The 16,084-nt window shown below is 46.8% G+C and overlaps 1 protein-coding gene across 1 annotated transcript in view; it reads left to right on the top strand.

The window, feature by feature from the left end:
• Positions 1 to 9,879, top strand: part of LOC137525541 (serine/threonine-protein kinase mos-like) — a 49,751-nt gene extending 39,872 nt beyond the window's left edge. The window contains exons 3-4 of the mRNA XM_068246671.1: positions 8,823 to 8,930; positions 9,020 to 9,879. Of these exons, the coding sequence (XP_068102772.1) occupies positions 8,823 to 8,930; positions 9,020 to 9,445 (534 nt within the window). The 3' untranslated portion in view covers positions 9,446 to 9,879. The remainder of the gene's footprint in view (positions 1 to 8,822; positions 8,931 to 9,019) is intronic.
• Positions 9,880 to 16,084: the final 6,205 nt, after the last annotated feature.

Below are 16,084 nucleotides of genomic sequence, written 5' to 3'. Positions count from 1 at the left end.
GAAACGAGGAAGAAATCCGGTGAAAGAGGGAGGGGCAAGGGAAGAGGTGTTTCCCCTGACGGTTCACGTACAGGCCACAGGGGAGCACCCAAGAAAACCCACTCAATACCGCACATGTTGTCCAGGACAACAACCCTCACAGATCCAAAAGAACAGGACCAGATAATTACTTGGATGACCTCTCAAGCGTCCAGCAGTGGGTTAAGCAGCACCAGCACATCACGCACGAGGTCCGAGTCCTCAGCCAGTTACAAGGAGCCAGTGGGCACAAAGCTGACACAACCGGCAGCGACACCACGCACACAACTGCCAGATAACCAGTCCGATGAATTACCTCAGGACACAATGGGGTATTCGCAGGAGCTATTCCCAGGCCAACAAACTTCCACCTTTCAAAGGTCAATGGAGGAACAGCCAGAAATGTTGTGCCCGGATTCACAACCATTAACTGTGGGAAATGCACCGGGCACTGGAATACAAGGCGAGACCGAGGACTTTGAAACCCAAATTCCAGAGCAAGTTGGGCAGGAGGGGTTGCAATTGCAGGAGGTCGGCCGAGAAGCTCTGGAAGAGGACGTTGGAGTGAGCTGCGCAGAGGTTGTTCTGGGGAGCTCTACTCCACGGCGGCGGCAACCCACAATGACATATGACGAGTTTGAGGAGATGGAAGAGGAGGGTATGGACAATGTGGACACAGACCCAGATTTTGTATGTGAAGGAGAACATCGCCGTCGTAGCAGCACAGATGAGTCTGTTGAAGAACCCACTGCTGCACGAGTTCGTCTTGTGCCACAAGGTGGGCGGCGCGAAATTTCAGGCACCACAAGCGTGGAAGTTCCTTTGAGACGCAAAAGAGGCGCAAACAGAAATCGCCAGCAAGGCAGGTGCTCCAAAGTCTGGGCTTTCTTTGAAGACTGCACTGAGGATGGTACCATGGCGATTTGCAAGGTGTGCAAGACCCGCCTGAGCAGGGGGAAAAGTATTAACAACCTCTCCACCACCAGCATGAGCCGCCACATGCTATCCAAACATCCCACTCTGTGGGCAAACGCGGCAGGACAGGGTACCAGCAACACTGCCTCCCTTGGGTTCACCAGACTCACCACCAGACCCGCCTCAGCAGCAGCAGTAGCCCAGCCATTGCGTGGTTCACAACATTCACAAACATCAGACGACGCTGACACTGTCACTTTCCGGACTAGTGCTCTTGAGGTCTCCCAGTGTTCATCAAACACAACAACCAACAGCCCTTCAGTGTGCAGCCCTACGGTTCAGTTGTCTGTCTCTGAGATGTTTGAGCGCAAGAGGAAATTGCCAGCAAATGACCCCCGGGCCGTGGCAGTAACAGGCAGCATAGCCAAGCTTCTGGCCTGCGAAATGCTGCCATATCGAGTGGTGGAGACAAACAGCTTCAAGGGCATGATGTCAGTGGCCATCCCACGTTACGTGGTTCCCAGCCGCTACCACTTTGCGCGCTCTGCAGTGCCTGAGTTGCATGAGCACGTGGTCAGCAAAATAACCCGAAGCTTGAAGAATGCCGTTGCCTGCAAGGTTCACCTCACCACTGACACCTGGACGAGTGCGTTCGGCCAGGGTCGATACATCTCCCTTACCGCGCACTGGGTGAACCTTGTGGAGCCTGGCAGCGATTCCTCACCTGCTACGGCGCGGGTGTTGCCCACGCCGCAAACAGCTGCACCGCCGTCCCTCCCACTGGATAACAACAGCAGCACCTACCTCTCTGACTCCTTCTCCTCCAACGCATCTCAAAGCTGTACCTCATCCGGAAACGCTAACCCAGCACCAGCAGCAGTAGGATCGTGGAAGCAGTGCAGCACAGCTGTTGGCATGCGTCAGCAAGCGTTGCTGAAGCTGATCTGCCTTGGGGATAAGCAGCACACAGGAGAGGAAATTTGGAGGGGAATGAAGGAACAGACGGATTTGTGGCTGGCACCGCTGGACCTGAAACCGGGCATGGTTGTGTGTGATAATGGGAGTAATCTCATTCGCGCTTTAAGGTTGGCTAAGCTGACACACATCCCTTGCCTGGCGCACGTGATGAACCTAGTAGTTCAGCGGTTCCTGAGGACATACCCAGGCGTGGCCGATCTTCTGTTGAAGGTGCGTCGAGTGGCCAAACATTGTAGAAATTCCAGTACTGCTTCGGGGGCACTCGCCAAGATGCAGGAGCGCTTCAATATCCCCCACCATCGCTTGCTGTGTGATGTCCCTGCGCGCTGGAATTCTACGCTGCACATGCTAGCCCGCTTTTGCAAGCAGAAGAGTGCAGTGGTCCAGTACATGACGGCGCAGTACCGAGGCGCATCCGGCCAGCTGCCAAGCTTCTGTGGATCCGATTGGGCCAACATGTTGGACCTCTGCCAAGTCCTCCAAAATTTTGAGCAATCCACGTTGCTTGTGAGCAGTGACAACTCTTCAGTCAGCATTACCATACCACTGCTGTGTTTACTGAAGAGGTCAATGTTGAAAATCAAGGAAACAGCTGTCATGATGCAACTGGGGGAATCTGAAGGAGAAAACGAACAGCGTGATGGTACCAACATCAGGACATCCGCATCAGGAAACGCTGGCCCCAGCAGCTATGACGAAGAAGAGGAGGAGGAACAGCTGGAGTTGGAGCAGGAATTTCCTGACACCACTGACGAGGGCCAGAGCGGTGCACGTTGGACTTCCACAATTCAGCGCGAATGGTCAACAGAAGCAGACCAGGAAGAAGGTGACGACTATGATGCATCACAACAACTATCACAACGCTCACAAGAGGATGATGAGGATTCTGGTAGGACTCTGGCACACATAGCTCAATTCATGCTAGACTGCATGGAACGCGACCCACGCATTGTGCGCATTCTGGACAACACCAATTACTGGGTTTATACCCTTCTGGATCCACGGTACAAACACAATGTTCCAAAACTGCTTGAAGAAAGAGTCAGACAGGTCAAAATGGAAGAATACCAGCAGGCCCTTGTGGAGACTTTAGAGAGGAGATTGACATCCTCCCCCTCCTCTAGCCAGTTGTACGCCGACAGACTGACTTCCGCAAACCCAGGACGACCAGGAGGGCAGCAAACAACACAAGCCACAGCTAGTGCCCAAAAGGGAATGGTATCGGCAGTGTCCTTGGAGTGGGAAAATTTTCTGACACCCATGCAGCAGCAGCCCACTGAACAGCAAGCGTGCAGATCCACCTCCAACACCGATCGCCTGGAGAAGATGGTCAAGGACTACATGTCAGATGGCGTAGCTGTGTCTAACAATCCATCTGCACCCTTCAACTATTGGGTATCGAAGCTAGACACCTGGCACGAACTGGCAATGTACGCAATAGAGGTGCTGGCTTGCCCGGCAGCCAGCGTTATTTCGGAACGCTGTTTCAGTGCTGCCGGAGGCATCGTCACAGATCGGCGTATCCGCCACTCTCCACAGAAAATGCAGACCGTCTGACTCAAATTAAAATGAATCAATCCTGGATTGGAAACGACTACGCAACACTCCAGGACCCCAACCAAGTAACATGACCAATGAACATCTGGGATGGTTTAGCGTTTCCGGTCCCTGTTTATTGAACCTCTCATCTGTATTACATTTATGACTGCATGGCGGCAAAAAGCATTGCTGCTATATCCGCACGCTTTTTGTCCTCATGCAAGGCCTGTGTTGTTGTGTCTCAAAAAGCATGGCCTTCTCCTCCTGCGCCTGCTCCTGTTCCATCACGTGTGCTGCTGCTGCTGGGTTAGCGTTGCCGGTCCCAGTTTATGGAACCTCTCATCTGTATTACACTTATGACTGCATGGCGGCAAAAAGCATTGCTATACCCGCACGCTTTTTGTCCTCATGCAAGGCCTGTGTTGTTGTGTCTCAAAAAGCTTGGCCTTCTCCTCCTGCGCCTGCTCCTGTTCCATCACATGTGCTGCTGCTGCTGGGTTAGCGTTGCCGGTCCCTGTTTATGGAACCTCTCATCTTTATTACATTTATGACTGCATGGCGGTAAAAAGCATGCTATCCGCACGCTTCTTGTCCTCATGCAAGGCCTGGGTTGTTGTGTCTCAAAAAGCGTGGCCTTCTCCTCCTGCGCCTCCTCCTGTTCCATCACGTGTGCTGCTGCTGCTGCTGGGTTAGCGTTGCCGGTCCCTGTTTATGGAACCTCTCATCTTTATTACATTTATGACTGCATGGCGGTAAAAAGCATGCTATCCGCACGCTTCTTGTCCTCATGCAAGGCCTGGGTTGTTGTGTCTCAAAAAGCGTGGCCTTCTCCTCCTGCGCCTCCTCCTGTTCCATCACGTGTGCTGCTGCTGCTGCTGGGTTAGCGTTGCCGGTCCCTGTTTATGGAACCTCTCATCTTTATTACATTTATGACTGCATGGCGGTAAAAAGCATGCTATCCGCACGCTTCTTGTCCTCATGCAAGGCCTGGGTTGTTGTGTCTCAAAAAGCGTGGCCTTCTCCTCCTGCGCCTCCTCCTGTTCCATCATGTGTGCTGCTGCTGCTGCTGGGTTAGCGTTGCCAGTCCCTGTTTATGGAACCTCTCATCTTTATTACATTTATGACTGCATGGCGGTAAAAAGCATGCTATCCGCACGCTTCTTGTCCTCATGCAAGGCCTGGGTTGTTGTGTCTCAAAAAGCGTGGCCTTCTCCTCCTGCGCCTCCTCCTGTTCCATCACGTGTGCTGCTGCTGCTGCTGGGTTAGCGTTGCCGGTCCCTGTTTATGGAACCTCTCATCTTTATTACATTTATGACTGCATGGTGGTAAAAAGCATGCTATCCGCACGCTTCTTGTCCTCATGCAAGGCCTGGGTTGTTGTGTCTCAAAAAGCGTGGCCTTCTCCTCCTGCGCCTCCTCCTGTTCCATCACGTCTGCTGCTGCTGGGTTAGCGTTGCCGCGTGGTCCCTGTTTATTGAACCTCTTATCTTTATTACATTTATGACTGCATGGCGGTACAAAGCATTCTATCCACACGCTTCTTGTCCTCATGCAAGGCCTGGGTTGTTGTGTCTCAAAAAGCGTGGCCTTCTCCTCCTGCGCCTCCTCCTGTTCCATCACGTGTGCTGCTGCTGGTGCTGGGTTAGCGTTACCGGTCCCTTTTCCTGGAACCTCTTCTCTGTATTACATTTATGACTGCATGGTGACAAAAAGCATGTTACCTGTGCAAAGAAACATGACATTTTCCACATTTAAAAGACAGTTTTTCCTTTGAAACTTTACAATCAATTTTCTCAAAAACTATAAGCTCTTTTTCAAATATTTTTTTTCCTGTTGTACCCACTCCCAAGGTGCACATACCCTGCTAATTTGGGGTATGTAGCATGTAAGGAAGCTTTACAAAGCACGAAAGTTCGGGTCCCCATTGACTTCCATTATGTTCGGAGTTCGGCGCGAACACCCGAACATCGCGGCGATGTTCGGCGAACGTTCGCGAACTCGAACATCTAGGTGTTCGCCCAACACTAGCCTGTATACTGTAGCCAGTACTCCGTGCTAGACTCCCGTGCCAAGTACATGATGTAACATGCTGGCTGTTGAAAGCTATATCTGGATTATTTATCAATAAATGTTTTTGACCAGTAAGCCAAGGTGTTTGTGCATGTAAAACTTTTTTTTGGCCTAATTGATTCTTCATTTTAATTCAGTCCACCTGTTGCAATGTACTTCTTTCATTTTAGATATTGGGTAGAATGTATCTTCCAGTGTGTCCTCTGTTATTGTGATTTATTTATTAGCAGTTTATTGCAGAAATTGTATTGCGTGGCACTGCATTCAAATATATTTTATGCCCTCCTTCTCCATTGTCTTCTATATCCAACTGTCAACTAAGCCAGACATAAAAGGAATCAAAAATAATAGGGCCCACCAGCAAAATTTGAACTGGGTTTCCAACCTCCCCCTAGCTCTTTGTGGACATCCAGCACCTAAAGGTTGGTTAAATAACAAGTGTAACCATCAAAACCCACCCTAGGGGCAGTTCATATAACAAATGTAGCCATCATAACCTGCCCCAAGGACAGTTCATATAACAAGTGCAGCCAATAGCCATCATAACCCAGCCTAAGGGACCTTTCATATAACAAGTGTAGCTATCATGACTCAATAACCATGTAAAAACTTAACTCCACCACCCATAACACATGTGGCCACATCAGTATCTGCTAAAAGAAGGGGCTTGTATCAGCAATAGGAAGAGTGAGTAACTGAAGCTCCCAACAGCCTTCGCCCCATGGATTTGTAGGGGCTGCTACTCCAATTGTTACATCTCTGGAACTTGCCTAGGGGAAAGAGGTGCCCAAGGATGTATAATACAACATAAAATATATATTCAGTGCCTAAAACATTAACATACACACAGGGGCGTTGCTAGAATCAGAGGAGATCGGGGGGAACTTTTGGGCACTTCAGCCGGAAAATGGGTGTGGACACACACCAGAATATGGGTGTGGTCATAGGTGGACCCACATTTACATGTACTTAAAGAGAATCTGTACTCTTACAATAAAAAACATACCATTCTATTCATGATGTTCTCCCGGGTCCCTCTGTGCTGTTTCTGCCACTCCCTGCTGCAATCCTGGCTTGTAATTGCCAGTTTTAGGCAGTGTTTACAAACAAAAGACATGGCTGCTAACAGCATGTGATAGGCTGAGAGGAGCTTAGTCTGTGACTCACACAGAGCCTGGAGGGGGCGTGGAGAGGGTGTGTATAGCTTCTATCCTATCACAAGCAGAGCAGCACATTCCTGCCTGAGTGCCTAAGCCCGGCAAAGCCGTCAAAGGAAAGAAGATTAGATTACATAACAGAGAAAATACAGCCACTGTGCAACTAGGAAAGGCTGCAGTAAGACAGACCACATTAGAACAGGTATAGGAACTTATAGGATAGAAGAAATAAGGCTGAACATTTTGTTACAGAGTCTCTTTAACAGCGGTCAATGTAGGCCTGCCCAGCAAAATAATGAATGTAGCCCAGCTCTCCATTAAAACAACAACAATAACAACAAAAAATGCAGCATATCACATAAATAGGCAGTGTCACTTAAAGCGGGATTGTCACCATAAAAATCAAATTTCAGCAACTGGTCTGAGCGTATTAAGTGATCAAGATACTAATCCTGCATTGAAAACTTTCAAAACATTTTCTGCTGTTATGGTTTGGAGTTATCACATACTTTAGGAGCACTGGCCCTTTAATGGTCAGTGCCAACAGTTGCATGCTGGGAGTTATTTTTATCTATAATATATTCCTCCTCTTCCATTTATTTCCCAGCCTAGCTGCCGATCTGAAACACGATCCACTGCTCACTTGTGTTTACAAGCAAGGCTGAGGTGACTCAGCGATTGGAGGAGAAAAGAAAAAAAAGTTATGGGCAGAAATGACATCAGGATTTAGCCTCAAAGGGCTTGATTCACAAAGCGGTTATAACTCAGTTATCACGCCTAAAAGACTTTAGGCGTGATAACCTTTGCACCACTGAGTTATCACCGATTTGTGCTGCTCTTCGCGCGAAGCTACCGCGCGTACGCGCGTACGCGCGTAAGCGCGCGCACAAAGTCCCATAGGGCTTAATGGGAGCTTCGCGCGAAGCGCCGAGTGCTGCGCGCGCGCGCCTGCGCGCTTGCGCGCGGAAAACTTTGCGCGCGCAAAATTCGCGCGAGTTTCTTCTTATCACGCCTAAACTGAGTTTAGGCGTGATAAAGGGCTTTTCACAGGTGTGCAAACACTTTGCACCGCTTTGTGAATCAAGCCCAAACTGTGGGCAAAAGACATGGTTCCCACCAGGAACAGAATTCTTTTCATTTACTATATAAAATTCACAGAAATCAAAACGTGGACAGTACAATACACGTGTTATGCAAGTAGATCAAGTATTTATCTACTTATATATGTGTTTTTTTGCCCCCTGTCATAGTATGCCTAATCTTCCTGCTTTAAACATAACTAGGCAGAGTTACCTGGCTTTTGTGCTGGCTGTTCTGGCTTTCTGCTGGGAGGGCTGGCCTGCTGCCAGGTTATGTGGCAGTTCCCTCATAGCATTCCATGACTGTCTAATGGACCCCCTCCCAAGCTCCCACGGGCCTCTCATTCAGGCACCACAATGCCCAGCATACCTCCATAGAAGAACCACAGCTCCCTGCATGCCCCATAAAGGCATCACAGCAATCAGCATACCTCTGATTAATGCACTACTGCTCCTAGCATGCCCGCCATTGAGTCAACACAGCTGACTCTGCCTGGGGGACATCCGGGGCACCCCAGAATAGATCCGGGGCAAGTGCCACTGATCTTTGGGGCTACATACACATCTGATTGTGTCATTCTTGAGATAAGCCATCTCCTATTTTCATGTTTAATTGTTTTCAAGGCATTTTATCCATCCTTGATTGCCCCTTCCTTCTGTGCATCATACAACTCCCAACAGGAGGGTTAGGGCCCCAGCTTGCTCCACTGAGCTGGTGGTAACCCCAAATGTTTTCCAAGAGAGTGACCAAAACCAAGTAAGAACTTGGTGTATTCGAGTGGAGATGGATTTTCTCCGCATACCAGTTTGGTTGTTTGACTATTAAGCAGCTGCCTAATTTTGGGCGTATCTCTTCACATCTTCATATTTGATAACTGAGTGACAATACTACACCATTTTGGCCCCCTTTGTCTCTGTGTGCTGTTCTAAGGTGATCTACATGTTATCTTTCAAGTATTGTGGAACTTTCGACAAGTAAAAATAGATGAATAAATCATACTCTGGCCTGGCCACCAGAGGTGCAAAATAGGAGCTTGATATTGTTGTTTTCTTTTTCTTTTTATAGATCTCAGAGGAAGATAAATTATATGTTGGCCTAGAGTTGATGCAAGCCTTGCAATATATTCATTCCAAAAATATAATACATCAAGATATTAAACCTGCTAACATTCTAGTAAGTTCATCACTGCCTATAGATTATAAATTTGTTATTTTATTTCCAATAGTATTGGGAGACAAAACCTGTATATTTTTTTTTTATAGGTTGAAGCAAGAACAAAAAAAACACTTCTAACAGACTGGGGGATGGCAAATATTCGAATAACCATTTGTCCAGATATGTATGAGAAGATTGGGCAATTGGGAGGGACTGTTTTTTACATGGCCCCTGAATGCCTCATGCAAGGAAAGCCAGCAAGCAGAAAGTCTGACATGTGGTCAGGTGGAGCTACAGTTGTTGAACTTTTCACTAAGGCAATGCCTTGGACCACACGCCCAGAAATATTTCATGATATGAACCTGAAACGACCACCACAATCATTAGCTTCAATGAATTTTAAGCAGCTGCCCCTTTTGAAATCCTGCTTTTCTTATGAACCAAGGAATCGACCATCTGCCGCCGACATGGTTGTTGCTATGAAAAATATGAAAGGCATGAATCTTCAAAAACGCTATGGCTTTGCATGGTAACCAGGTTACCAGCCATTGCCATATGAGAGAATGATTTTGTGAATTCAACCAAACATGATCATAGAGAAAAAAAAATAATAAAATATGAATCCAATTATAATTAAGATTATGGCCGGTTTCAGACTGCATGTTCAGGGACCGGACATGTAATGTGATTTAACCCATAGACTTACATTGGGTGGCATCAAGCTGAAATGCGCACCACACCGCTCCAGTGTGAAAGGGTCCAGTGTGAAAGAGGAAAATAAAAAGTTAATTGCATATGGGCCCAGGTGCTGTTTCTGCACACTTCACATGGGGAGGGGGGTAACATTCCACAGTGATGCACCTTGTCAGTAGTAAAAATGTAACCATGTGTGATAAATAGATACATTAAGACTGTAAATCAGGGTGAGGACAGATTTTATGATGGGCAGACAATGACTAAATGAATGTTGTACAAAATAAAAATTGTATTCATAAATTTATACTCAGTAAAGTTCCTCTTTAAAATTAAGTGCAATGTTTTTATTTATATCTGATTTATTGAAATGTGTTTTATTTTTCTAATGCAACTTTGGACCAGGAAGCTATTAGCTACAGCCACCCTGCTCTCTCTCCTTACTATGCTTCCTGGACCCACGCATGATCACCATTGCAACTCACCTGTCCCTCGCACTGCTGCATCCGTGCTTTGTCTTCAACCTGGCTGCCTCTTCTCCATGATGGCATGAAAATTATGTACCAGGTCACTGAGAAGAGACATTTACTATTAAGGTTACGGAATGTTCACAATTGTAACTTCCTTCACGATTGTTTAAATTAATTCAGAGTTGCATTGAATTTTCTAGATACTGAGTAGGGATGGTGGAACAGGACTCTTCTTTCAGCCAACCAGGAGGAGTCCACCAGACACTGATCACACACGTTTTCAACACTCCATTACATATCGCCAGAGCCGGGACAAGGTCCTCCAGCACCCAAGGCCGAGACACCAAAGTGCGCCCCTCCATCCCTGCCACCCCAGCCATCACACACTGATTGCTATTAGACTAAGAGGCGCCACAGGGCCCACAACCTCCCCAACACCTTAATATCTAGTTATCTGGCTTGCAGTCACTGCCATGTATCCCCTTTTCTTATTTCTTTCTGCTTCAAACACAATTAGGAATGACAGCTGAATGAATTCTGCTCCCTCTTCTACACTGCGCCCTGAGGCTGGAGCCTCTCCAGCCTATGCCTCGGCCCGGCCCTGCATATCGCAATCTACTTCCAGAACAATTTTTGTACCCTTCTGCACTTGCACCTAGTAAAATGGAATTCCTTCTCCTATTTATTTGGTTACATCCGCTTAGCTGGAGAACTAAGCATACCGAGCAGCCCACTGTGTCCGTAACCTAACAGTTTTCTGTCCCTTGCAATAAATCCAAACTTGGGCTACTCTGTGTTGCTCCTTCTTTGGTTGTAAGGTATATATGATAAATCCAGTACTAGGTAAGTATAATCATTCCAGCTCCACTGAGCCTATGTAGACTCCTCCTCCTTTCAACAAAACTTTTGCAGGCCTGGTGCGGGTGGAATTTGTCCATTAATTAAGAATACATTAAATAAATAAAAAATAAACAGGGAGTTTCTTTCTCCCCATTCATTTTCTTTCCCTACTTTGTGTGTGTTTTCAGAGCTTTCCTTGTGGGTGGCAGCATACCTTTCATGAACATCTATAGGATATGGTTTACTATGTTCCCCCAGATTGTTTCAGATGTGCCCAATGTTTGCTATGTGCTGCAGACCACCAAAATGTACACATGCCTAAAATTGAGGCGCAATAGTAAGATAGAGGGTTAGGGAGACCACATACACCCACTAAGGGATAATCAGTTAAGATTTAATTCAACAATCTATGGCTTTGATATCTGCTAAAGCAGCACAGCTTAATGTAACAGAGTATACTGGTAGGTGAACAGAGGCGCCAGTAGATTAAAAGTACATAACATTTTTAAAAATTGCTGGGAGGAAGTGGTGGACTTGCCTCCATTAAAGCAGACACCAAGGACTGTGATTAAATAAATAAATACACATTTATTGAAGATACCCCAACGATGCAATGCGTTTCGCGGGCACAGCCCACTTCTTCAGGCAATAAACAGGGGATAAACAACTGTAAACAAAAAAACATCACCAGGGGAGTTTTGATATGTATGCCATTCTCTACCTTTGTTAATATTCCCCTTTGCTAACTATAACCTACCCCACTCCCTACCTTCTAATTTGATCCTTTTTAATTATTCACTGTTTACCACTGCAAACTCACCTATTCCACTCACATAGTCTTGCAGTTTACTCCAGACTCCAATCACACATTGCTTGTAGTTTATTCTACTGGCGCCTCTGTTCACCTACCAGTATATTCAAGTCCACCCCAGGTGGATGGATGATCTACCCTTTTTCTCCTATCTAAAGAGAGCGACTTCTTAATCCTGAGTGAGGACAGGTCTAATCTCCTCACCTGCCTATTGAGTGGTTACCTGAGCGGTAACCCATGTTTGTGAGTATTACCATCTCACTGTCTCAATTATTCAATCTGTCTTGACATACTACACCATATTGGGCTCTCAATTTCTCTTCAATTGTAATGTAACAGAGTGCTCATTAACAAAAAGAGCGGCCACTATGCATGCTTTACATAGCAGCACCTGCTGCTATGTAAGGAGCTTGTTTTCCTTAGTTATGCGTTTTGCTTACATAGCAAGGCACGTAACTTTAAATGCGGGCAGTCCTTTGAAGTATCACTACTTCACTAGCGGCTGCTGCTATGTCAATTAGTAGAGGCTGTAGTGAAGTATCACAGTCATGATACTTCAAAGATTCAGACAGAGTACTTGCAAAAAGGGCGCCTGAAATATTGGCTTTAGAATACTGGTAAATGTACCAATATTTTACTTTTATGAAGTGCAAATTACGATAGTAAAATATTGGTAAATGATACCAATATTTTAATACAGCTAAACCTAACCCTATCTCTCTCTCTCTCATTCACAGGGGCAATATTATGCTACCATCTCGAGTTTTCATTTCCCTTTGAATGCATCCCAAAATTTTATTAGCTTTAGCTGCAGCGGCTTGGCATTGAATATGATTATTTAACTTACTGTCGATGAGTCTCATTTTCCAAGTTTGATTTCCCGTTTATGTTGCTTCCTGAGAGTTGCTGTATCCCGTTTATGTTGCTTCCTGAGAGTTGATGATTATCATTATTATCACCTCCTCACAGCAGGCAGTATTCTTAGTGTCAATACCGGCTACTCTAATCTTTTATGAATTGACATATACTGACATGTGCTGGAGGAGTTCACCACAGAAGTCGGTAATTTACCTCACTGCTAGGTAATTTGAGCTTTTCATGTGGTAACAGCTTTTATGAATTGACACTTCATGCGGTAATGCTTTATGAATCAAGGCCATTGTCTGTGTCTTGACCTGTTTTTTAGAATAATGTCAGCAGACATTTTGACTTGTGATTATTAAAGGACTTACGATGTCAGAATAGTGAAAAAAAGTTAAATACCTTTTTACATTCTGGATCTACGGAGGACACCATCCACGCCCTCCCATTCATTCTGCCTTGCCCCCGCTGTAATATTGGCCCCAGTTGGGTACCAACCCACCGAACGGGTCGGGTTATCACTCCCCCCTCAATATGGCCACCACTGATTGCCACGGCTGCACAATCCACATAGACGCGATTGGTGCTGTGCAGCTCTAGGGCCTCCTCTCGATGCGCCTGATGTATGACATTGAGGCAGTCAGGAGTGATGATGCGGCAGGAGGAGGCCCTAGAGCTGTGCAGCCGCAATCGCATCTATACAGACTGCGCAGCCGCAGCAATCTATGGTGGCCATATTTAGGGGGGAATGAAAACCTAACCCATTCAGAGGGGTCGGGACCCAACCGAGGCTGGTATTACACCGGGGGCAAGGCAGAATGAATGGGAGGGCCTGGATGGCGTCCTCCATAGATCCAGAATGTAAAAAGGTATTCAACTTTTTTCACTATTTTGACATTGTCAAAGTCCTTTAACCTCCCTGGCTGTGCATTTCTGTTAGGAATTAGGAGTCAAAAGCGGTACATTTTTTTTCATGAATTTTAGGCCCCCGATTTTTAAGTCTTAACTCACCAAAATACATCCGAATAAAAGTGTGGTAGACATTCTGCATATAAATAAAAGTCAGGAACACAAAATTGTTGAAGTAAATAAATGTATCAATAATCTGAAATAAAACTGTACAAATAAGGCAGCAGATTATGCAGTATGTACATATATACTCCTAATACACCTCCCGTGTGTGGTATATTTTAAAGCAAGGAATTGCACACAGGGCGACATCACAGTCTGGACAGTAGAATCGTGATTCTTTCCTGATTCTTTTCCCCTTCTCATCGCTTTTGCTGCAGCACACATGACATGTCCTAGTTGGGGCATTTTTTTGGGGGAATGGCGGCCAGTGAGGCGCTCCAGATTTACCACATAAGAGGCACGGCGTCCAACTCTGGCATCCGATGCAGTCTGGTACCTTAGACAGATACATTCGCACAGTTTCCAGATGAAGTCAGCGTGCGTCACTGGCCTGTCACTTCCCTGCTTGTGCAGAATGTATGCATTCCAAATGCTTTGTTCCAGTAGGTTCCGGAAAATCTTTTTATAATACTTTTTTTGCTGTTTCCTGACAGCAGGATAAAAGGTCACCGCCTGGTCAGCTTTGTCCACACCACCCATGGTGTGGTTATAGTCCACCACGACCTGCGGTTTTACAATATCTTTTCCTCCTCTCGTTCTGGTGGGGACAGTGGAGGTGTCATAAACAGTAGAGAGGAGACAGACGTCTTTTTTGTCCCGCCACCGGAGGGCTAACATCTTCCCTTTCTGCCAAGCAGCTATGTCCCCAGTCTTCAGCTTCTGCTTGGCAAAGGTCGACGGCATCTCCCTCCTGTTAGCCCTAACAGTGCCATAGATATCAGTCTTATGCTTTATAAGAATCTCAGACAGTTCAGGGGAGGTGTAGAAATTATCTGTGGTGAGACAGTAGCCTTTGTCCAACAAAGGCTCCAGAAGGGACAATACAGACGATGTCGCCACTCCAAACTCGCTAAACCTGGGACAAAATTTTGTGCCTTTTCCCCTATACCAAATAGTATTCCAGATGTATCCGGTACTTGACTCGCATAGAGTGTATGATTTTATCCCAAAGCGGGCCCGCTTGGAAGCAATATATTGGAGCCAGCTCAGCCTCCCCTTATAGGCCATTAGGCTCTCGTCCACGCTGATGTCCCTCTGTGGCACATACGTGGTCCTAAAATTTTCCACCACCATCTGGTAGACCTCCCAGATTTTTTTTTAGTTTTGGAGCAGGGTGGGTCGACTTATCAAAAGTTTCATTGTTAGAAAAGTGGAGAAATTTCATTATAAGGGAAAAACGGTACTCGGACATAACTGTACCGAAGAAGGGGGTTGCAATGATCTTATTCGTGCTCCAGTACCATTTCTGCAGGGGCTTGCCCACCACTCCCTGCAGAATGATCAGGCCCAAAAACAGCCAGATATCCGCTGCTGTTACCGGCTCCCAGGTCCTGCTTCTGGAAAAGGGTCCTTGAGGAGTAGCCAATTGTTGGGTGGCATAGCGATTAGTCTCCTCCCCTATCCTCTCAATAACTGCCTCCGAGAAGAAAAGCTGCAGGTATGCCAGGGGGTTGCACTCGCACTCCTTCTTCAGGCCAGGCTCCCCAGTAAAAGGGAAACGTGGAGGCGGTGGCGGAGCCTGAGAAATGTCGATGGGGCACCAAACCCGGACATCACTAACTTCGCTGGTGATGGAGTCGCTGTCGCTATCTGGGTCGGATGACAGATCCCCAGGTGCGTCGCTGTCACTGGAGTCCGCCAGTGACTGCAGATCACTGTCCTCCAACTCCGCCAGCGCTTCCGCGGTGAGACGCCTTCTGGAGGATGATGCCATAGTAAATCCAGGCAGAGGTCGGTGCAGGCAGCAGGCAAAGAGTAGTCCAAGTCCAGGCAAAAATCGTCAACAGGTAATCAATCAAATCGAGGCAGAAGGCAGAAAGAGTAGTCAAAGTCCAGGCAAAAATCGGCAACGGGTAATCAATCAAAATCCAGGCAGAAGGCAGAAAGAGTAGTCAAAGTCCAGGCAAAATCGGCAACGGGTAATCAATTAAATCCAGGCAGAAGGCAGAAAGAATAATCAAAGTCCAGGCAAAAATCGGTAACAGGTAGGCAGAAATCAGATAAGATAAGCACTCATAAATCACAGCCATCTCCTCTCCAGCTCAACAGCCACAACTCCTCTCAGCAATCCAGGAAGCAAAAGGCAACATTGCATTGGATACAAAATCCCATTGTATCCAATACAATGCTGTTTTGGCCCAATCAGAACAGTTTATTTTAATTTTTTTTTTATACTCCCTCCCTCCCTCCTCTCCCTCCCCTCCCTCCCTCCGCTGTGACCCTACGCTGCCCCTACGTCACTCGCCACTGATCGGCTAATTGGGCTAATTGGCCGCCGGGTCCCCTAGGATCAGAGCGGTAATGGGGACTCCGGCGGCCGGATGGAAGAAGCCTGGATCCCGCTGACAAGCGCTGATCACGCGCGG

Source organism: Hyperolius riggenbachi, chromosome 7 (assembly GCF_040937935.1).
Source record: "Hyperolius riggenbachi isolate aHypRig1 chromosome 7, aHypRig1.pri, whole genome shotgun sequence".
Classification (NCBI taxonomy): domain Eukaryota; kingdom Metazoa; phylum Chordata; class Amphibia; order Anura; family Hyperoliidae; genus Hyperolius; species Hyperolius riggenbachi.
The sequence above is the reverse complement of the archived record's forward strand: the minus strand, read 5'-3'. Positions and strand labels throughout refer to the sequence as shown.